Source organism: Nicotiana tabacum, chromosome 5 (genome assembly GCF_000715075.1).
Source record: "Nicotiana tabacum cultivar K326 chromosome 5, ASM71507v2, whole genome shotgun sequence".
Taxonomy (NCBI): domain Eukaryota; kingdom Viridiplantae; phylum Streptophyta; class Magnoliopsida; order Solanales; family Solanaceae; genus Nicotiana; species Nicotiana tabacum.
This window is the reverse complement of record NC_134084.1, coordinates 141,725,564-141,750,445: the sequence shown is the minus strand read 5'-3', so window position 1 is coordinate 141,750,445 and position 24,882 is coordinate 141,725,564. Positions and strand designations below refer to the sequence as shown.

The 24,882-nt window shown below is 35.5% G+C and overlaps 1 protein-coding gene across 1 annotated transcript; it reads left to right on the top strand.

Annotated features, from left to right (window-relative positions):
- The first annotated feature begins 18,628 nt into the window (after positions 1-18,628).
- Positions 18,629-20,357, top strand: LOC142180650 (uncharacterized). The gene is made up of 2 exons (XM_075252703.1): positions 18,629-18,765; positions 19,215-20,357. The coding sequence occupies exon 2, from the start codon at positions 19,223-19,225 to the stop codon at positions 20,255-20,257; it is 1,035 nt and encodes a 344-aa protein (XP_075108804.1). The 5' UTR covers positions 18,629-18,765; positions 19,215-19,222; the 3' UTR covers positions 20,258-20,357.
- The last annotated feature ends 4,525 nt before the right edge of the window (positions 20,358-24,882 follow it).

Below are 24,882 nucleotides of genomic sequence, written 5' to 3'. Positions count from 1 at the left end.
CCCTGAATCTCACGCCTCTAATTCTTCTGAGCTGCCGGACCTCCTCTCCATAGTAGCAACACCGAGCACGCCCCAACGAGATCCCCTCATCTCTCACGCACAAACCAACAGAAGCAGACCGACACCCTCCCCATTTCGAACCACGAACTAGCCGCCCAAACCCGCCAAAAACTCGTCGGAACTCCTCCAGCGGCACTAGATCTAGACGCAACCATAGTCGTCGCCTGCCAACCACTCCTTTTCCATCATAACCTGCTGCAAGACACACACACACACAAGAACAGATGGAAAAAAAAAGAAAATCTGGGCATAAAATTAATTAAAGAAAAGTGGTTGTTTTGTCTTTCGATTCTGACTTTATATTTCTGATTTTAAGTTGACTTTAGCTTCATTTTTGTATCTCAAACTCGAAACGCATACTGAAAATTAGGATGTTCTTGTGGTTTTGGTTTCCAAACTGGAGTGGATTTGAAACGAGTTTTTCGATAGTTGGAGTTGTTGTTTGAGGTCTGTAGTCTGTTGTTCGAGCCCGGATTTGGAATACATCTGAGGTCTTGTTCGTATTTTTGGTCTGCGATTCCGATGTAGATTTGACGTGCTATTGTCGAATTTTAATTCCAGTTTCAATGATATTCATACACTGCTACTGTAGTTGAAAAGGTTATCACTCTTCGAGGTCCTTTTCTTACTTTAATCTTTCCCTTCAATCCTGTATTTTGAGTTTTGACGAAAAGAAATTTTTGATGCGTGTGGTTTGAGATTCTCAGTGTGTTCGTATGGTTGAGATTTATGTTGCTTTCATGCCCTTTCCTGATTAGCTTTTGGGATCATTGTTCGTTCATTAGCCTATGACTCTATTATTTAAGTTGATTAAGGGCAAGAAAATAAAGATAATTCATTGATGGCTTCTAATTAGTGTAATTGGGTCGTAGATGGCTGGGCTTAAAAAGAATCAGAATTTGGATTTAAAATATTTTATTGCTTTAGTTTATTGCTTTATCACTTGTTTATATCGCTAGTAGCGTGTTTAGGTCCGCTAGCACGTGGGTAGGCAAACCTTTAGGCGCGTTTTGAATTTATTATTGTGATTACGTATATGTTCGCATGACATGATTACGGTTCTAAAAATGAATATTCGTAGCTTGCTTTAAGCGCGACTTAATCTATCATCGTGATTGTGTACACGTTCGCGTGACATAATTATGATTCTAAAAATAATTTGAGGTATGCGTTCGCGCAACTTCGACCAAACTTTCTTGATATTAATAAAGCGTGATTAATTGTGGACGCGTATGCGTGGCATGATTCTTGACCCGCCAAACAAAATGAGTACACGTACGCGTGACTCACTTTAGGATAATTTCTTAATTAAAAGCGGTAAAAAGGAAAATATACATAGGTTCTTAAATAAGTAATTAGATAATTTAATTAAGTCAAGTGTGATTAAAGCGACCATGCTAAAACCACGGAACTTGGAAATGCCTAACACCTTCTCCCGGGTTAACAGAATTTCTTACCCGGATTTATGTGTTTCGCGGATTGTAAAATAGAGTCAAACTTCCTTGATTCAGGATTTTAATCCGGTGACTTGGGACACCATAAATTATCCCAAGTGGTGACTCTGAATTTGAATAAATAATCCTGTTTCGATTATTATCATTTTAATTGAAAAAACTCTCTTATATCCCCTTTCGGGTAAAAAAGAAGGTGTGACAATGGCTCTCAAATGGACATTTTGAGGGGAATAATTAAGACCACAAATAGTTTAAGGCTGTAACTAATAATCCATATCAAGTTTAGGGAGGTGGTAAGGTATTTTGCCAAAAAAAATGCAACCAATTCTCTATCATTTGAACTTGCTACATATTCATCTCAACTGAAGAACCTATTACACGAAAGGCCAAATTAAATTATATATATATATATATATATATATATATATATATATAAAAGCACGAATATTTTATACTAAATATTGAACGATAAAAATATTCCTAAAATATTAATGAACTTTTATGCCCTTAAATATTTACATTAACTTTCACTAGAAGTTACACGAAAAGGTCACAACTGGAAATACTACACTTTAATCTAAGTCCTACATTAGGACGTCCAATACTTATCATAAGAAACTATATATAGAGGGGAACACATAATAGGATTCTGTAAAATCTACAAATAATGATACGTCCGTTATATTAGTTAGTGTTTGATGGGAGTATTTGAGAAGAGGTTATTTTGTCCCTAATTGAAAAAAAAAAAGTAAAAAATACTTCTTTGTCTTATATAGTTTGAATATTTTGAAGGTGTTTTGGAGAGAAACTTGAAATTTGACTATATTATTAATAGTGAAGATTGGGCCAATTAAGTAGCCCGAATTAATATTTTAGCCACTCATTATTTGATTAATTAAAAATGTTTTTAGCCTTTTTAATTTAAAAAAAACGTTTTAATACTTTTTAAAATTTAAAAGAAGGTGGCTATTGTTTTTAAAATATGCCTGTTATGAAGAGATGAGTCTGTTAATTCCAACAGACTCCTAGAGATATTATAAATACCTATTTCATCTCCAAAACGATATTATCTGAAACTTTCATCTCTTTCTCTTCTACTTATTTTCTACAACTCATAACTATTTCGTTCTTGTGTGAAATTCAAGTTAATTGCTGAAACTCGGATTGCAGAGGCTTTGTAGAATTCTGGAGGAATTCTGCCATAATCCCTACAGCAACGAAATTGGGAGGCTTAAATTCATTAAGAACAGTGACTACACTATCAAGGCCTAATTATTTCGTCCCATATCCTATTATAATTTCTAACAAATCCTAATGCAGAATAATTTTATAGAGTTTCTACTGTCTCTACTTTATTATCTATAATTGTTCAATATATGATTGATACCCAATAATAATGATAAAATTTGTATGATAAATATATTTGTGCGTAGATACAATTTGAGTGACTTTAGGTATTTTGCTAATAAAACTTGCAATGCGACTAAAACTTCTTTAGACTTACAAGTTCGAATTCTCTTAGGAATCAACCAAATACAATTTAATATCTCTAACAGATGCATGTCTGCCACCTTCATCCATAGGTGTTATTTTTCTATTGAATTTCAGCATGTTTTATGTAGCATACTTCGATACCGTTTTTCAGTTAATTTCTCTTTGACATGAGTATTGATTCTTTGAATTTTTAGAATCAATACAAATTAAAGGACTCAATCTGTCAATCATATTTGCAGCAAAAGCCCAAGATAAAACGGACTTCTTACTTCTTCCATGTGTAAGTTTATGTTCATTACTTTTTTCTTACTTCATTACTAATGTTATTTGACTTTTCATGCAAAAAATAGTTTAGGATTATAATCACATCTACTTTTCGAGAAAAACAAATGACGAAGAAGGAGAGGGGGAAACCATTCTGATTGATTTCTATTACCTTAAAAAATCAAGTTTTCTTAATATGAATGTATTAATAAATTTACTTTTACTCTTCTAGCGTAAGAAAAATCGACTACAAATTATATTCGTAAAAACTGGTTATTAAAAAATGGAAATGTTAAAACCCGCAATATTTAAAGACAAAAATATTCTCGACCAAAGCTAAAATATATTTAAAAATATATATGCAATTTCACGCTTGCTCTGATGGTAAGCAACCTCCACTTCCAACCAAGAGGTTGTGAGTTCGAGTCTCCCCAAGAGCAAGGTGGGAAATTCTTGGAGGAAATGATGTCGGGGGTCTATTTGGAAACAACCTCTCTACCCCAGGGTAGGGGTAAGGTCTGCGTACACACTACCCTCCCCAGACCCCACTAAGTGGGATTATACTGGATTATTGTTGTTGTTGTTGTACAATTTTACCCAATATATGAGACTTTGACTTAAACTAGAATTGTTATTTGGCTACAATTATGAAATTAAATTTTATCTGAAATTTAAAACTTCGAATATAATGATAAATTTTTTAGATGACTATGATTGTGAAATTAGAATCCTACTAAACTTTTCTCTAAAGGCAAGGAAATCTATTGTAGTTATCACGACCCAAGTTTCCCTTCGTAGGATGTCGTGACGGCACCTAGTCTCTGAGACTAGGTAAGCCTAACAATCACGGGAAAAAAAAAAACTGAAACAACAACTAATAATTCAACATCAACAGATAAATATATAACTGAAAACTATCGCTCTGCATGTAAGTAAAATTGCAACTCCGAGAAGAAACGACTCCCAAAACTCGGTAGTTACAAGCCACAAGCTCTAAGAAAATATTAAATGTCTCTATACATAAGAGTCTAAGAGAATAAAGAAAAGACAACATAATAAGGATGGAGGGGGACTCCGAGCTGTACGGACGCTGACAGATATACCTTGAAGTTTCCAAGCAGCAACCCAAACAACTTTAAAACCACGAATCGCATCCCAATTCAACCTTAATGAACTTATAAACTTCTAACTCCCACATCTGATGTCGAACCCTATCAAATCAAGTCTGATTGACCTCAAATTGTGCACACAAGTCACATTTGACAGTACGGACCTACTCGAACTTCTGGAATCAGAATCCGACCCCGATATCAAAAAGTACACTCCCGGTCAAACTTCCCAAAAATCTTCCAATTTTCTAACTTTCGCCCAAAAACGCCGAAATAACCTATGGACCTCCAAATCAACATCCAGATATGCCCCTAATAACAAAATCACCATACGGAGCTATTGGAACCGATGGAACTCCATTCCGGAGTCGTCTTCACCCAGGTCAAACTACAATCAGCTCTTACAATTCAAACTTCAAACTTAGGGACAATGTGTTCCATTCCACTCTGAAACTCTCCCGAACTCGATACCAAGCACCCGACAAGTTAAGTAAGCATAAAATGAAGCAGAGGGGACAATAAATAGGGGATCATGGCTAATACTCTTAAAACGACCGGCCAGATCGTTACGGTAGTAAAGGAGTTGTATCTTTAGAGGCTGGCCTATAATGTAGTTTTGCTTTTTGACATTATGTTTGGTATGGTTTGATGCGGTTTGATAAAGATTGCAAAACGGCAAGTTTTATTGGAGGATAAGGATTTACATGAGAGTTTACGTCATCTCAATTTAGTTTTATATATTTTTATTTGGAAAAGGGAGAAAAAAGGAGTACGTGAAGGGACAAGAGATAAAAAATAAGTTTTAAGAATATTTCGTGCAAGGATGAGAAAAAACAGTACTCTCGGATAATATTTCTAGATATCCCGAATAGAGTTTATTTAACCATACATGTCCAACTCGAAAACTGAAATTGCTGGCTTAATTAAAGAAGAAGATTTTGGAACTGACAATTAAATTTAATTGAAACTATATTATTGGAGAGAAGAAACAAAATGAAATTATTTTTATGAGAGCCTGACAAAACGCAACCAAATACTGATTGAGACACATAAATTCACTAAGCTAAATTTTTGACAACAATACTAAACTTTACTATAGTGGCCACGAATAAGTGAAGGAGTATATTTTCAAAGGCCGGTCTGTACGTATATATTTTGACAACAACATCACCATAAAATGAAGAATATTTTTTTAAAATAATAATTTTTAATATGCATTTGTTTTCCAATGATGATAATTTTTTTTTAATTAAATGCATGATTAGTTAATCTCTAATGTTGGACTATGTTTATTGCATTATGTTTTCTTGCAGAAACTATGTATTGTAATTCAAAGAGAGATCAATGTCAACAACAGAATTTTAGTCATGATAGAGTAGCCAAAATGGTTAAAAGAAATACTCAAAAAATATTATCTACAAAGAAGTATTAGATAAGATTGTATTGGGAAAAAACTGAGTTTATATTAAAGATGACGTGGCATGACACGTGGTTTGGTTAAATGGTCAAAGCGCAACAATTGACTAAGAGGCACGGATGGAGACAGCCACGGGAAGAGGAATTTAAATAGGCACGAGACGAAGTGCAAATACGAGTCTCGTACCAATTCAAGTCATTTACAGCCAACGGATTAGAAGGCATTAAAGATAAAGATCTGATGACAAAAAGGAGTCCAAATTCATTATTAAATACCTGATACGTTAGAAAATTGGTATTTAATAGGAATGATTGTATAACGGCTTATTTAATATCATTTATTACTCATAATTATACCATTAAAGCTGAGGCTTCATTCCTTTACCTAGATTACCTATAAAAGAAAGAAGTATCATCATTTGTAAGGACACAGAAGACTATTGAGAATTCATTGAAATACAAAACTATTTGTTGTTTTACCATCATTCTCAAAAGTATTTTATTTTTGTCTCTTGATTATCAGTAACCCGAATTTCTTTTTAGCTTTGACCAAAGACTCAGATTTTTGGTTAAACAAATTGGTTCCGTTACCGGGAATCTGATAATCTTTTCTTTTAAGCTATATCTTGTCCATTGTCGTCACCATGTCAAACAACAACACCGACAATAACAGTAATAACACATTGGGAATCCATGAGAATCAAATACATCAAAATCAAGATGACGTGGTTCCCTCTCCTCCAGATTCACCACGTCAATCTCGTGAAGGCACTCCTATTACTGAATCCCGTGCTGATCAACAAGAACAATTTGAACACTTTGAAGGAGTTACAACTGAAGTTTTACAAAAGTTAATTGATGCACAGGTCGGCAAAGCTCTTCAAGCACTTGTTAGTCGATTGCCTGATGCACCACCCACACCAACTCCTAATAATAATACATTGGAGAATCCTCGTTCTGGTCTTGATAATTCTGGAAACGGAGCAACCCCCAGTGAACCACAGGAAGGGGGACCAGGTAATTCAAATAATTCATATTTGCAAAATTTAGTACTAACCTTGCAGAAACAGATTAAGGAACAAAATGAGCGTATTGAACAAATCCCTGGAGTTCCGCCTGTAATAAAAGGAGTAGACATGGACAAATACTCACAACAACCATGGAAGCCAAGTGCTGCTCCCCTTCCAATTCCGAAAAAATTCAAAATGCCTGACATCCCGAAATATGATGGTACTACAGACCCACGTGACTGCATTTACAACAGGCGTGAAAGGCAACGACTTGACCAAACAAGAAATTGAATCAGTACTGGTCAAGAAATTTGGAGAAACACTCACCAAGGGTGCATTAACCTGGTATTCTCTTTTATCTGAAAATTCTATTAATTCTTTTGCTGAGCTTGCAGATTCTTTTATTAAAGCACATTCGGGAGCACAAAAGGTTGAGAAAGAATGGAAGATATTTTCAAAATCAAACAAGGGGATTCAGAGCTGCTTAGAAACTTTGTTGATAGATTACAGCATGAAAGAATGACTCCACCTCGTGTGCCTGACAATTGGGCTGCAATAGCCTTTGCAAGTAATTTAAATGACAATAGTTCTGAAGCCACGAGACGACTCAAAGAAAGCCTTCGAGAATTTCCTGCAACCACGTGGAATGATGTTTACAACAGGTATAGTACAAAGCTGCGAATTGAAGAAGATACCATACCTAAGTTTCATCATGAAGAAAGGGGCCGTCCCCGAAGATCAGAAACCGAAAAAAGATCAGGTAAAAACAGGTACGATCCATATATAGGACCTGCAGGAAAAGACCCACGGTCGAAATAAGATAGCCAGCAATATGATCAAAAATCGAGGAACAGGGATTCTGGCTCTTCTTCAAAGTTCAGGAATGATCGGAACAGAAAAGAATCACGAGATGATGACAGAAGTTTAAAGGCACAATTCGGCGGATATAATTTTAATGTCTCTACCTCCGAGCTCGTAGCTGTTTTAAGAAGCATGGGAGATAAGGTACGGTGGCCAAAAGAGATGCGGTCAAATCCAAATAGACGCAATCCAGATCATTAGTGTGAATTCCACAATGATCACGGGCACAAAACTTCAGAATGTAGATTCTTGCAGAGTGAAGTAGATCATCTATTGAAGCAAGGGTACCTCACCGAGTTATTTAGCGAGAAAGGGAAACAAGCTTATATGAAAAACAGGCAAGAGCCACCACAACCTCCTTCACCCAAGAGGACAGTGAATGTCATAAGCGGGGGAGAAGATATTCACGGCATAACCTACACAGCCTCCAACAAGGTTTCCAAGGTAACAATTACACACGGGAAACGGGTGCGACAGGTCCTAGAAAATGAAAGTATTTCGTTCGATGACGCAGATACTGAAGGAGTGACAACTCCACATAATGACGCACTGGTAATATCTTTACTTGTACATGATACTAACGTAAAAAGAGTTTTGATTGATCCAGAGAGTTTTGTAAATATTATATTACTAAGGGTGTTACGTGAAATGCAAGCTTAAGACAAAATGATACCCAAGGCGCACACCTTGTCAGGCTTCAACAATTCAAGTGTAGTAACAAAAGGAGAGGTAATTCTAACAACTTTTGCTACGGGTGTTGTTAAAGAAACTAAATTTCAGGTAGTTGATATGGAAATGGCCTACAATATGATCATGGGAAGACCATGGATACACGATATGGATGATGTCCCATCAACTCTACATCAGGTTATTAAATTCCCATCACCATGGGGAATTTGCCAAATTCGTGGGGATCAGCAGATGGCTAGAAGTGTCAACGTTGTAACAAGTACGAGCATTGTAAATAAAGAAAAATAGCAATTACAGGAAACAGCTGAGGGTAAAAAAGATCGAACTTCAGCTGAACAAGAAAAGATAGATTTGGACTCAAGGCCTGATACAATTCAGGAACCTGAAGAAAATGAAAGCATCCAAACGACAGTTGAAGAGCTTGAGGCAGTGATGTTATTTGAGCAATGGCCTGAACGGAAGGGATACCACCGGATGTGATGACTCACAAACTCAATGAGGACCCTTCTTTCACACCAATAAAGCAAAAGAAAAGAAAGCAAGGTGCTTTCAAGAACCAGGTGATTCAGGATGAGGTCCAAAAATTATTAAAAATCGGATCTATCCGTGAGGTAAAGTATCCTAATTGGTTAGCTAACACGGTGGTCGTACCCAAGAAAAATGGTAAGTGGCGTGTTTGTGTGGATTATACCGATTTAAATAAAGCCTGTCCAAAAGATTCCTTTCCCTTACCGCATATAGACCAACTAATTGATGCAACCGCAGGTCATGAACTTTTAAGTTTTTTAGATGCATACTCGGAATATAATCAAATTAAAATGGATCCTGGTGATGAAGAAAAAACTTCTTTCATCACAGATAGGGGGACTTATTGTTATAAAGTAATGCCCTTTGGTCTCAAAAATGCTGGGGCAACCTATCAAAGGTTGGTCACCAAAATGTTCCAAGAACATTTAGGTAAAACAATGGAGGTATATATAGACGATATGCTCGTCAAAACCCAGCGATCTCATGATCATATTTCTCATTTATCTATTACGTTTGAAATTTTTTGAAAATTTAATATGAAACTCAACCCAGAAAAATGTGCATTTGGAGTTACATCAGGTAAGTTTTTGGGTTTTTTTGTTTCTAACCGTGGTATTGAAGTGAATCCTTCTCAGATCAAAGCAATAGAAGAAATACCTGATATCCTTACTAATAAAAAGGAAGTACAAAGATTAACGGGAAGAATTGCAGCTTTGGGGAGATTTATTTCCAAATCCCCAGAAAGGTGTTTTAAGTTTTTCTCTGCACTCAAAAAGCAAGATCATTTTGAATGGAATGAAGATTGTCAACAATCCCTTAGAAATTTGAAAGCTTATTTGTCAAAACCACCATTGTTGGCAAAACCAAAGGTGGGGGGAAAACTTCTCATCTGTCTGGCCGTATCTGAAGTCGCGGTGAGTGTTGTTTTAGTCCGTGAGGACCAAGGTAAACAATCTCCTATTTATTATGTAAGTAAGTCCTTATTGGAAGCTGATACACGATACCCACAGCTAGAAAAATTAGCATTAGCTTTGATCATGGCATCTAGAAAGTTAAGACCTTATTTTCAATGTCATCCCATTAATGTAGTTACTGCTTTTCTGCTTCGAAATATTTTGCATAAACACGAACTTTCAGAAAGATTAGCAAAATGGGCTATAGAACTAAGTGAATATGAAGTTGTTTATCAACCCAGGACCGCTATAAAGTCTCAAGTACTAGCTGATTTCGTGGCTGATTTTAGTCAGGGGATGCATTTAGAAGCAGAAAAAGAATTACTAGTTTTTAATGGTGCAAACCCGGAGACTTGGGTTTTATTCACTGATGGTTCATCTAATGTAAAAGGGGCAGGCCTAGGAATAGTCCTCGTACCACCTGCGGGTGAGACTATTAGACAGGCTATAAAATGTCATTCTATAACTAACAATGAAGCAGAGTATGAGGCTGTAATTGCAGGTTTAGAATTGGCACGAGAACTCGGCATAACACAGATTATAATCAAGTGATTCTCAACTCGTGGTTAATCAAATGCTGGGGACTTATACAGCTAGAGAGACACGAATGCAAGAATACCTCGCAAAGGTACGGGAGTTAATAAAGCAATTCCAAACTTGGAAAGTAGTGCAGATCCCAAGAGATGAGAATGTAGAGGTAGATGCTTTAGCAAATCTCGCATCTGCAGCAGACGTAGCAAATGATACAAATGCTTCAGTCATACATTTATTTCATTCCGTTCTCGAATCTGATAAAAACGAGGTAAATTTTAATCATTTAACATGGGATTGGAAAAACGAAATTGTTGCCTTTTTACAGCACGGTACCGTGCCTAATGACAAAGGAAAGGCTCACGCGCTTCGCAAAAAAGCTGCTCGATATTGTTTATATCAAGGAAATCTTTATCGAAAGATGTTCGGTGGACCACTAGCAAGGTGTCTTGGACCCTCTCAAACAGAATATGTGATGAGAGAAGTGCACGAAGGACATTGTGGGAATCACGCAGGGGGACGGTCACTGGTAAGAACGTTAATTCGCGCAGGATATTATTGGCCTAAGATGGAAGAGGAAGCAACCAGTTTCGTGTCCAAATGTGATAAATGTCAAAGGTACGACAACAATATGCACAGACCAGCTGAGTTACTACATCCTGTTATAGCCCCGTGTCCCTTTATGAAATGGGGAATGGATATCGTAGGTCCACTTCCACAAGCAAAAGGTCAGGTAAAGTTTCTACTAGTACTTACAGATTATTTCACTAAATGGGTAGAAGCAGGGGAATTTAAACAGGTACGAGAGAAAGAAGTTAAAGACTTCATATGGCGAAATATAATATGCCGCTTTGGAGCACCAAAGGAGATCGTGTGTGACAATGGACCACAATTCATTGGAGCTCAAATCACAGAATTTCTTCAAAGTTGGCAGATCAATAGGATAACATCTACATCATACCATCCAGTAGGTAATGGACAAGCAGAATCTACTAACAAAGTCATTATCAACAACTTGAAGAAGAGGTTACAAGATTCAAAAGGTAATTGGCCTAAGGTGTTACCTGGAGTATTATGGGCTTATCGTACAACGACCAAAACAGGCACTGGAGAAACACCATTTTCAATGGTTTATGGTGCGGAAGCCTTAATTCCAGTTGAAATAGGTGAGCCAAGCACACGGTACGATCACGCAACAGAGGAATCTAATGATGAAGAGATGCGGGTCAACCTTGATTTACTTGAAGGAAGAAGAGAAGCTGCATTGATAAGGATGACAGCACAAAAGCAAGTAATTGAACGATATTACAATAGGAAAGCACACCTCAGATTTTTCAGAATTGGGGACTTCGTGCTTAAAAAGGTGTTCCAATCTGTAAAGGCTGCCAACTCAGGAAAGCTAAGTCCAACATGGGAAGGACCGTACAAAGTCCGTGACATTGCGGGAAAAGGAGCATACCAGTTGGAGACAATGGACGGTAAAGTTTTACCCTCACATTGGAATGCCGTCCACTTAAAAAGATATTACTTTTGAGAAAGTACTTACGGTCAGGTATCACCATGTTAAAATTTCTCTCTTGGATTATTAATATTTTACTAACGATTTTAGATGCTAGGCAAAATACCCTAACTCGTCCCAAATGATGAGTCACAACCTGCAAGGCAAAATGGAGTATTCTTAAATTCCTAGCCCAGGGTTACAATTAATCTGATGGAAATACACACGAGTTAGGCAGTCTTCATCTATAATCGCACCTTCGAGTCCCGTATATCTTTCTGTTTCAGGAAAAGGTCCAAAGTAGAAGAAATAAACAAGTGCTCGAGGCTTCATACTTCACCGCTCAAACAATTGGGGGACTACAATATTGTACGCAGATACGTGTAGAAATGCAGATACGAATATCAAACAAAAGTCGGCCACAAAGAGACAGGTGTTGAATAAAAGTTACGAAGTCTTCAGCATGCATGAGAATAACAGAGTCATCTCTCAAAACTCATAAACAAAGTCACCTCTCAAACCCTTCTTAATATATAAAGATAGGGTCATGACTATGTATTGAAACAGGTTATAAAAGAAAACCTTGTTTATTCTATGTTATGTACAAATCTGTTACAAGAAAAACAGTTACAAGAAAGTTGTAGATGTATTGTAATACATGTAATAGTCAAACACTTTAAAGTTTATGAATAAAAACTTGCCAAAGTTGTTTCATACCAAACATGTGTATTCCTATTTCTTTCATCGTATTATAATACCATTATGAAGTTGAGACGTCTTCTTCATTAAGTGTCGATAAAATAAAAGGGCCCTCTTTTATAAGCCTCCTGTTGATAATCCATGAGAAGAATCATAAAGCATTTTAAAAGGACAAAAATGCTAAGCTATTCCATAAGTCCTAGATAAATAGGCAAGAATAGAATATACAGAAGAACCGATAAAACTTCTTTATATAAAAAAACTAAGTACAAACTTAGTCAACAAAATATTTGTTTTTTACAAATGGCCCATTATGATGACTGGGGACTTCATCAAAAGATCCCTTACAGTAGTTTCATTTTCAGCTAGTCACTGAAGGGTTTGGAACATCAGAAGTTTCACCCTCGGGAGCAGGAATTGCAACCCCAATTGCTGCAGTAGCCACTTCTTCTTTTAAAAGTTCTTCCGTTCCAGGAGCTTCAAGTACATGAGAAGGAGTATCAGTAGATTGTTGACTTTTCTCGATGGTATCTACGACTTTGGCCAGTTCAGACTGCAAATCAAAGCCTTCTTGAGCAGCTTCCATCAAAGCATCATGGCGAGATTTTAGGAAAGCCAACTCACCTCTATGTTGAAGTTCTCCTACAGAAGTCCATATTCCTTTTCCCACATAGCAAGATCGTTTTTTAAGATTTGGTGCTCAGCTAAATGGGAATCAAGGAAAGGTTCACGAGAGGCATGAGAACTTTTCAAAGCATGAATCTCGTCAGAGGAGGTTTGTAAGTCAGCTTGAGCTTGAGTCAAGCTTTGCACTAACTCTCTTGCATACTCTTCTTTCTTAGCCAAAAGTGTCTTAAGCTCCCTAACTTCTTCACTAGACTTTGATAATTGTTCTGACAAAGAGCATTCCAAAAGCTCTTTGTCTCTTTTAAATTGGCTTGAAGAAGCCTTGGCAGTTGCCAGTTCAGAAGTCAAACCACGGTTTTGCTGCTCCAGGAGGTTTTTATTTTCTTGCAACTCCTCTATGGTCCCTTGAGCATTCTCAAACTGTTCTTTCCAATTGGCTGCTTCAAGCTGGGCTCCCCTGGCTATTTCTTCGGCCTCGTGGACAGTTTTTTCAGACTCACGGGCTTTTCTTTCTAGAAGGAAAATTCTTCCCATTAATTCCGTACCAATGAGGTTAGCCTACAGAGGCAACTCATAGAAATAAGGGATTGAAGATAATTAGAAAAAAAACTTGTTGGTAAGAAGAGGAAAAATACCTTCAAAGTAGAATGAACTATGTCATTCATCAGAGTCAAGCAACTATGGCTCTCCATCTTCTTCTTCTCAATATCTCCAATTAGGGGCTCGAGCCAAACATCGGCTCTACCAGTCTTTCTCAAGAGGCTATGATTGGCAGGAACTTCCAGAGTAACACTTCTCATAGCCATACTTCCACTGCTAGAACCCGTCTCTGTATGATGAACAGAGGGAAGAGGAGCAATGGAAGGAATGGAAGGAGAAGATATAGAAATAGGAATGGAAGGAGAAGATGTAGAAACCAACGCAGGAACGGACATAGGAGCGGTAGAAACTGGCAAAAGAACGGAAGTCGTCAAAACTGGTAAAGAAATACTTACGGTTGGCAGAGGAATGGAGGAAATAGGAACGAATGAGGAAAGATGAGCTTCATCAAAAACAGGGCCGAGCTCGCCACTCCCGAAACCACTATCAAAAAGATGCTGAATTGACTCATTATTATCTCTTAGTTCGGTGTCCTCGTCAGAATGAATCAAAACAGGCTCAGTGGTGGAGGTTCGAGCAGGAGTGTCTTCAATTTCATCATCAATGATTATTCGACTCCTGACCCTTGGCCTGGTAATTAGGGAGGTACCTTCCTCTTCTTCAGAACTTTCTTTTATAACTTTCCTTTTTGGCAGCAAGGCTCGAGCCTTATCCAAATCAAGAGTAGCATTCGCAGACATGCGAATGGCCATAACTACTTCAGTCGTCATTCCTCTAACGCCAAATCCTGATTAAAGGATGGATATACATGATCAAAATTGAGGAAAAAATGCTTAACATGTAAAAGAAAACATATAAAAAGGGGCATACCATGTGTTTTGACCTTCCAGCCATGTAAGGAAGAAATCGATTTCCAAGTTCTTTGTTCCCTAGAAGCAATCTTCAAAAGTGAGTATACCCAACCACGAAAGTTGGGAATAGGTTCCACATCTCCCATGGTTGCTACAAAAAACCAAGAAGAGACGAGGTTAAAAACAAAATTTCTTTTGAAATTCTCAAAAGTAGGTACGGTAAATAAAAGGAAACCTACGTTCAAAATTCCACTTCTCAGGGAAGGGAATATTTGTTTCGCCAATCAAGTCCACCGTACGAACAACAACGTAACGGATATACCATCCACGATCTTTGTCATCTTCAGGATTTACCAGAACTTTTTTACTCCTTGCAGTTAAGGTAAAAACCCCATGGCGTATTAAGTTAGGGTGGTATAAATGAATGAGGTGAGAGAAGGTGAAATTGAAATTGGCTTTGGAGGATAAGTATCTCAAACAAGCCACTGTTCTCCACACTAGTGGACCGATTTGGGCCAAACAAATTGTAAAGAAATGGCAAAAATCAAGAATAACTGGGTCAATCGGAGGATTAAAACCTAAAGTGAAGGGGTAAGTATAAACAAAAGAATACCCACTTCTAAAGGAGGAAATTCTTTGATTTGGGGAAGGAATTGGCATTCGAAGACTATCCTTCCAGTTACAATCTTTTCTTATGGTGGGGATTGTAAGCTCGGTTAATATTGTAGGGTAAGTATCGGCTTTTTCTAAATTTGCAATTTGCTTTTGAAGAGACGTTTTGTCACTTTCAAAAGATAAATCGCTGGGAACTATCTCATCAACTGAGGGTTCTTGAGAAGAATCAAGAATTTCTCTACTTTTAGAAGAGGGGGCCTTTGGGATAGAACTCCTTGAAGAAGAACCAGAGGAGCCGCCTCGAGTAGATTCTAACCCTGTTCGAAGCCTACCTCCTCCGCCTCTTCTGTGTCTAACAGGGGCGTTGGGGAATTGGTCTAGAATTGGAACTTTTTTACGGTTAGGGTTTGAAGAAGACATTGTTAGGAAGGATAAGTCGAAAGAAAGTAGAAATAAAGAAGAAAGTGTTTGCTGAAGATTTGTGAAGAAGACAAAGGAAGAAAAAGTTATGTATATAATGGGAACCGTCAAACTTAGAAGTGTAATGATGGAAAGCCTATAATAAAGGCAACTATCACTTCGTGAATAGTGAGAATGAAGAAGTCTTGAAAAAGGGTGTAAATAGCATAATCAATCAGAAAATGACACATGGGCGGAACATTAAATGGAAAAGACTACTGAGGCGTTAATATTGTCATAAGCATTAATTGTGACGAAAATTCCTTTTTTATGAAGATCCACTTCCCAATTATTTAATTGATAAATAAATGCAAAGTGGGGGGGGACTATCTGTATTGGGAAAAAACTGAGTTTATATTAAAGATGACGTGGCATGACACGTGGTTTGGTTAAATGGTCAAAGCGCAACAATTGACTAAGAGGCACGGATGGAGACAACCACGGGAAGAGGAATTTAAATAGGTACGAGACGAAGTGCAGATACGAGTCTCGTACCAATTCAAGTCATTTACAGCCAACGGATTAGAAGGCATTAAAGACAAAGATCTGATGACAAAAAGGAGTCCAAATTCATTATTAAATACCTGATACGTTAGAAAATTGGTATTTAATAGGAATGATTGTATAACGGCTTATTTAATATCATTTATTACTCATAATTATACCATTAAAGCTGAGGCTTCATTCCTTTACCTAGAATTACCTATAAAAGAAAGAAGTATCATCATTTGTAAGGACACGGAAGACTATTGAGAATTCATTGAAATACAAAACTATTTGTTGTTTTACCATCATTCTCAAAAGTATTTTATTTTTGTCTCTTGATTATCAGTAACCCGAATTTCTTTTTAGCTTTGACCAAAGACTCAAATTTTTGGTTAAACAAAGATACGACTATATTGTCTAAACACAATGCATATTTTTATAGTAGAAGTACACCCATTCGAAGAAGCAAATATAAAAGTCCACTTTTACCCGAATTTCCATCTTAAGGTACTAGATACTCGGTCAGCAAATTGTAACATGAGATTATGGATTGCTTATTCACAAAGCTTATTTTAGGCAGGCAACAAATACTGTCGAACTAACTTAATTAATTAATAGATCATTTTTGTTGGTCCAGATGATATCCAATCTTTTTAAATTTAAGTATTATGTTAATGTAAATAATATTGATTTTCAATATTTAAAAGATAGTTGCATTTTATCTAGGCCAATTGCTTTATAACAATTATTTCTTCTTCTTTGTTTTAATAAAAATATTTTTATTCGTATAAATAATTGATCAAAGATCCACGATGCACGTACATAGAAACTAGTATATATTTATATACACATATTATCTTTCATTCTTTCTTAAATCGTAGCTGAAAAGACTATATCTAACCTACACACATGTTATGTCTCATGATAAAAGAAACCAATTTTGACCTAAAAAAAAAGTTGGGCCAGAGAAGCAGCTTGAAATGGTAGCTGCTTAGATATTTTAACATGTGTTTTTCATGGGAAATTGAACTTATTGACGCAGGCATAAGTTAGGCAATGCAACCGTCATTGGTCATACTTTTATTTTTTTATAAATTACAAAAAAAAAAAAAAAAAAAAAAAAAACTCCAATTCAAAGAACTGTTCTATTACTTAGCTACTTCAAGCTTTAGGCTTAAATTGCTTCCTCTAAATTAAGCTTGTTACACTGAAATGTATTTCATTTTCCGTATAGTTTCATCTCCTAAGGGTAACTTCCAATATGGAAGAAGAATATATTACCAGAATTAAAGAAGATATATCTTATAGTCATTTTTCCAGATTTTCGTTCATTATTCTTTATTTTATTATATGCAAGAACAATTATCTCTCAAATTTAAGCAAATTGCGGTCGACCATATGAATTATCACTCTTTATATTACTCCATTTAAGCACCTTGTATCTTATTGGATCATTGCCCTAATTGGAATGTAAAATTAGTCATGCCTCTTGGTGCTTCTCTCACATCCTCTATTGCTAATGGTTAAGAGAAAACCCTTGAAATTCAGAATAAAAAGAAGAAAATCGTTTGTAGATTTTGCAAAGATGATTTCAAATATTATTGTCACGATCCAAGCCCATGGTACGTATTGTCTGCTTTGGGGTCTAAGCCCGCACGAATTTATCTTTTTGGGCAGCGCCGCCTCGAACCCTAAAGAGGGCGTACCATGTAAACTTAACTCTTGCCTTATATAACTCTTCACTTTCTTCTCACATTCCGATATGAAATTCGCCTAAGGTGACATATACACCCCTTCTTCAGAAGTCTGTCAGTCCTTTTTGACCCGCCCTCAGCTTGCCCTCCGTCATGGGCAATCACAATTATCCTTACTTATCCTCCTACATTTAGGGTTATTTTCTTTTAACAGTGAATGAGTTGCTATTTGCTTGTGGAAACTGACTTCGTTATTAACAAAAATTGAGTTTCTCGGTCCTTTAATGACAAAGTAGTGTAAAGGAGAACTTGTTGGATTATATTTTTTGTTAATAAATATATGTAAAATTTCTTTATTTGCTCTCCTGATATGGTGCATAATTTGAGTGTTTTTTAGGAAATCCTACCATAAAAAGCAACCACAGAAAAAGAAAAAGAAAAAGAAAAAGAAAAGAGAGAAAAAGATAAGCAAAGTCTGGTACCTAATTTAATTAATCAAAGTAATTGTGCGCTGATGTGACTTAAAATGAATAATGTGGTGTCTGTTATGATGAATATCACATTATGGTGGATGTCTACTCTTTTTCCATGATCTTCATCTAAAATGCTTAATGACATATTCAATGACATAATTTGTATGTTCAATGACATATTCCATGACATATTTTCTTCACTTTTTATGCCTATATAAAGGCCTTGTAATAGATAGGAAAAAATACACAATTGAAGAAGAAAATCTCTTCATTCTCTCTATCTCTATTTCTTGTTCATGTTTTACTAAATTGCTTTTATTTTATAACACGTTATCAGCACGAAGCTCTAATTTTATTCTTAACTCCAGCTAAGTTGAGCCATATTTTATTGAGGTATGTATCATTATAATCATTTTATTTATGGCAGTACATATATCATATGCTTAATTCTTACAACCTAAATTTTTCTTTGCAATTTTTGATAATTTACATCATTCATGTTGTTGTTCCCTTTTTCATATTTTTGTTTATCATGTTGTTTTTCACACCTGACACAATACCATTAAAAAAAATGTATGCATATGTATGTAGTGTATACATTATCTAGTCACTGCAACTAATAAAACGTTAAATTCTATTAACATATATATATATATATATATCAATAATATAAAGTGAAATGAAACAATATATAGTTTCTATTTTATGGCATGAATAAAATGAAATAGTAGATTGCTAACATGATATAGCTCTATTTTCATTTCTTTTACCTTAATCGTTTTGTTTTCATTAATTGTTTATTATTATAATTATTTCTCTAACTTATTCATCTTTTATGATAGTTTTCACTATGTCAAATTTATCAAAACTTGAATTTGTGGCACTTGACATCACCGGGAAGAACTATTTATCATGGGTCCTTGATGCTGAAATTCACCTTGACGCTAAAGGTCTTGAAAATACGATTATACAAGGAAATGAAGCATCAAATCAGGATAAAGCGAAGGCCATGATTTTCCTCCGCCATCATTTACATGAAGGGTTAAAAACTGAATATTTAACAGTAAAAGATCCACTTGAATTATGGATTAATTTGAAAGATCGATATGACCACCTAAAACTTACGGTATTACCGAAAGCTCGGTATGAGTGGATACATTTAAGGTTGCAAGACTTTAAAACTGTAAGTGAGTATAATTCGGCTATCTTTAAAGTAAGTTCTCTATTAAAATTATGTGGAGACACTATCACAGATAAGGACTTATTGAAAAAAATATTTTCTACTTTTCACGCTTCAAATGTGGTGCTACAACAACAATACCGTGAAAAAGGTTTTAAGAAATATTCTGAGTTAATCACATGCCTACTTGTGGCTGAGCAGAATAATACTCTATTAATGAAAAATCATGAAGCCCGTCCCACTGGGTCAGCTCCATTTCCGGAAGTGAATGTTGTAGCAACATATGATAAGTTTGAAAGAAAACAAAATAATTACCGTGGTCGTGGACATGGTCGTAAACGTGGACGTGGCAGGGGGCGAAACAATTATCGTCATTATGGTGGAAATAAATTGGAGAACAATAAGGGTTCTCAAATTAATCATTCAAAAGGTAAAGCTAGTATGTGTCACCGATGTGGTATGAGAGGTCATTGGGCACGCATTTGTCGTACGCCAGAATATTTTGTCAAACTTTATCAAGCCTCCCTCAAGAAAAAAGAAAATAATGTGGAGGCACACTTGACCTTTCAAAATAATAATGATGAAGCAGGTCCCTCAAATAAATATGATTCTAAGGCACATCCTGCATATAAAGATGATGATTTTGAAGGCCTAACAAATATTACTCATTTAGAAGTTGGAGACTTCTTTGAGGATATTGACTGAAGAATGAATCATCTTACTGGGGAATGAAGTTATAAAAGTTGTTATGTTTATGTTTGCAACTAGTTTATTTTTTCTTGAGTGTATTTTCCTAATGCATCATGTGTTGCTAGTTTCTATATTTCTAATGTATTTCTTAATGTTTTTTTTTGCTTGTCTTTCATATTTCTTATGATGTATTATTTGTCTTTTTTTTTATGAAGAATATGAAAATTCCACAGTCTTCAGTTGGACTCAAGATTAATAAAGATGATATATGTCTTCTGGATAGTGCTACAACACACACTATTTTAAAAGATAAGAGATATTTCTCTTATTTGGTAATGAAAGAAGCGAATGTTAATACAATATCCGGTAGTACAAGATTAATTGAAGGTTCTGGAAGAGCCAATTTATTACTACCAGGAGGAATAAATTTGGCTATTGATGAAGCACTATATTGTAGTAAATCTCAAAGAAACTTATTAAGTTTCAAAGATATTCGCCAAAATGGCTATCATATTGAGACTACAAATGATGAAAAGATTGAATATCTTTATATTACTACAATAACGTCCGGTAAGAAATATGTGCTTGAAATGTTACCCGCTTTTTCCTCCGGCTTATACTACACAAGTATTAGCAGGATTGAAACACATGCCGTAGTAAACAAGAAGTTTACTAATCAAGATAATTTTATTATTTGGCATGACCGGTTGGGCCATCCTGGTTCTAATATGATGCGTAAAATAATTGAGAATTCACATGGACATGCAATGAAGAATCAGAAAATTCTTCAATTTAAGGAATTCTCTTGTGCTGCATGTTCTCAAGGAAAATTAATTATTAGACCATCAACTATTAAAGTTAGGATGGAATCCCCTGCATTTCTGGAACGTATACAAGGTGATATATGTGGGCCCATTCACCCTCCATGTGGACCATTCAAATATTATATGGTTTTGATAGATGCATCTACAAGATGGTCATATGTGTGCTTACTATCAACTCGCAATATGGCATTTGCGAGATTGTTGGCTCAAATAATAAAGTTAAGAGCACAATTTCCAGATTATGCAATTAAGACAATCCGTCTTGATAATGTTGGTGAGTTTACATCCCAAGCCTTTAATGATTATTGTATTTCAACTGGGATAACAATTGAGCTATGCATGCAGCATTGTCTTCATACAATATTGTTGGAATATTCTCTTTCGAAGAAAAACCACATGTTTGTTGAATGTGTTGAGTTATAAAGCAAATGAGTCTAAGCCATGCTTGAAACGTGGTAGACCAATCGGTTCTAAAGATAAAATCCTCGAAGAAGAAAAGGAGCAAATGATCAAAGTGAACATAACACGGAGGTAGTGGCTCAAGAAGAGCCCCAAGACGTAACAAATGATAAGACCTTAGGGGAGGTCCAGGTACCTGAAAATAATGAAAATGAAGAGATATCAATAAGTTACGTCTCAACCGGGAAAAGATGGAACCGAAATAATGTTGTTATCGATAACATTTTTGCTTATAATGTTGCTGTTGAAATAATGCAACAAGATGAGGATCTTGAACTAAAATCTGTCAATGAATGTAGACAGAGAAATGATTGGCCAAAATGGAAAGACGCTATCCAGGCAGAGTTAACTTCACTTGGAAAACGTGAAGTCTTCGGACCCATAGTTCGAACACCTGAAGGCATAAAGCCAGTAGGATATAAATGGGTTTTTGTGCGGAAACGAAATGATAAAAATGAAGTCGTTAGATATAAAGCACGACTTGTGGCACAAGGGTTTTCCCAAAGGCCTGGAATTGATTATATGGAGACATATTCTCCTGTAGTGGATGCTATCACCTTCAGGTATCTCATAAATATGGCAGTGCAAGAAAAACTTGATATGCATCTAATGGATGTTGTTACAGCCTATTTGTATGGATCATTAGACAACGAAATTTTTATGAAAGTACCTGAGGGATTTAAAGTGCCAGAAACATATAAAAGTTTTCGAGAAACTTGTTCAATAAAGCTTCAGAAATCTTTATACGTATTGAAACAATCAGGTCGTATGTGGTACAATCGCCTGAGTGAATACCTGTTGAAAGAAGGGTACAAGAATGATCCAATTTGTCCTTGTGTCTTTATAAAAAGGTCTGGATCTGAATTTGTTATAATCGCTGTGTATGTTGATGATTTAAATATCATTGGAACTCCTGGGGAGCTTCCAAAAACAGTAGACTGTTTGAAGAAAGAATTTGAAATGAAAGATCTTGGAAAGACAAAATTTTGTCTTGGTCTACAAATTGAGTATATGAAAGATGGAATATTTGTCCATCAATCAACATACACCGAAAAGATTTTAAAGCGATTCTATATGGATAAAGCACATCCATTGAGTACCCCGATGGTTGTGAGATCACTTGATATAAAGAAAGATCCATTCCGACCTCATGAAAATGATGAAGAGCTTCTTGGTGCCGAAGTACCATATCTTAGTGCAATTGGGGCATTAATGTATCTTGCCAATAATTCCCGACCAGATATAGCTTTCTCAGTAAGTTTATTGGCAAGATTTAGTACTTCGCCAACACAAAGACACTTGAATGGTATTAAACATATATTCAGATACCTCTAAGGGACCATTGATATGGGTTTATTTTATTCAAACGAATCCAAGCCATCATTGATTGGTTATGCAGATGCAGGATATTTGTCTGATCCACACAAAGGTCGATCTCAGACAGGCTATTTATTTACAAGTGGAGGTACAGCCATATCATGGCGTTCGACAAAACAAACTATGGTTGTTACTTCTTCAAATCATGCAGAGATAATAGCCATTCACGAAGCAAGTCGAGAATGCGTTTGGTTAAGATCTATAACTCAACAAATTCAGCAAACATGTGGTTTTTCTTCGAAAGAGAATATTCCAACAATATTGTATGAAGACAATGCTGCATGCATAGCTCAATTGAAAGGAGGATATATCAAAGGAGATAGAACAAAACACATTTCACCAAAATTCTTTTTCACTCATGATCTTCAGAAGAATGGTGAAATAGATGTACAACAAGTTCGTTCAAGTGATAATTTGACTGATCTGTTCACTAAGGCATTACCAACCTCAATATTTGAAAAGCTGATATATAAGATTGGAATGCGTCGTCTTCGAGACATTAAGTGATTTTTCATCAGGGGGAGTAACTATACGCTGCACTCTTTTCCTTAACCAAGGTTTTGTCCCACTGGGTTTTCCTGGTAAGGTTTTTAATGAGGCAGCAAGCAATGCATATCATAAATAACTATGTACATCCCAATATTTTTTTAGAGAGTTTTTAACAAGGCACATTATCTATGTATAGTAAGTTAAATTTGTTATGATGAATATCACATTATGGTGGATGTCTACTCTTCTTCCATGATCTTCATCTAAAATGTTTAATGACATATTCAATGACATAATTTGTATGTTCAATGACATATTCCATGACATATTTTCTTCACTTTTTATGCCTATATAAAGGCCTTGTAATAGATAGGAAAAAATACACAATTGAAGAAGAAAATCTCTTCATTCTCTCTATCTCTATTTCTTGTTCATGTTTTACTAAATTGCTTTTATTTTATAAGAGTATCGGCATTTTAGGAGTATTGTTAAAAACTAATGTCAAACGTCAAAGGAATACTTTAATTAGTCGTTAAATAGCAAAATCCAAATATAGCCAAGAGAACAATCCAAAAACTAATGAAAAGAAAAGGGTGGGGAAAAAAGATCTAGAAAAGCAGCCGCATGGTTTCATCATATCTGTCGTCTTCCTCATCTTACTCCTAATTCTTCAAAACCCACTCCCAAAAAGTTAAACATTAGTGGTGATACATTTGCTCGTAATATATAGTATGTCGCTCGTTTTAGATAGGCAAAATTCAGGATTCCTTTAAACTTGATAACTTTTACCCCTTCACCTAATAGAGGGCATTTAAGCTAACATAATGGTGAAAAATAAATTGAATAAAAATTGTCATGTTCAGGAGGGACCCGACCAATTCGGCCTTTTAAATAGTATGTCTTTATTTATACCTTACTCCAAAAGAAGGGCATTAAAAATATATATACACACTTTTTTTAGGTAAAAGTTGTCCGTAAATATTTTGAGAGATGTATTATAATGAAGCGTTCTTTCCATTTTTATTGAAATAACTATTTTAAGAGGACATAATTTTTTTTTAGGAATTGTAACGTGAATCAAAAGTACATATACAAACATGTGATTTTAAATATTTCATGAAAATCTTTTTGATGTTATTAAATATAACATGAAAGCTTTAGGTGAAAAATTAGTCATACAAATTTAATGATAAGAGTACTAGTGTTAGGTGACATTCTACTAGAGTTACTTTTCTTTTTAGTTTGTTTCAAAACAAATAACACATTTTTAAATTTGGAAATAATTCAACTTTAAACTCTTTCATTTTACCCATTTACCCTTAATGAGAAGTTTTTATAACAACACAAATGACATAGCCCCACAAACTTTTTACACCTTAAGCTTTTAAGACCACAAATTTTAAAAGTCTTCTTCTTTTTTCTTAAACTCCGTACCGAGTCAAATTACCTCGTATATAATATGAAAAGGAGGGATTAGTTATTGTTTGTCAA

What these genes read in the sequence shown, in the direction of transcription:
- LOC142180650 (XM_075252703.1), top strand. Translation starts at nt 19,223, where the DNA reads ATGTCAAATTTATCAAAACTTGAATTTGTGGCACTTGACATCACCGGG.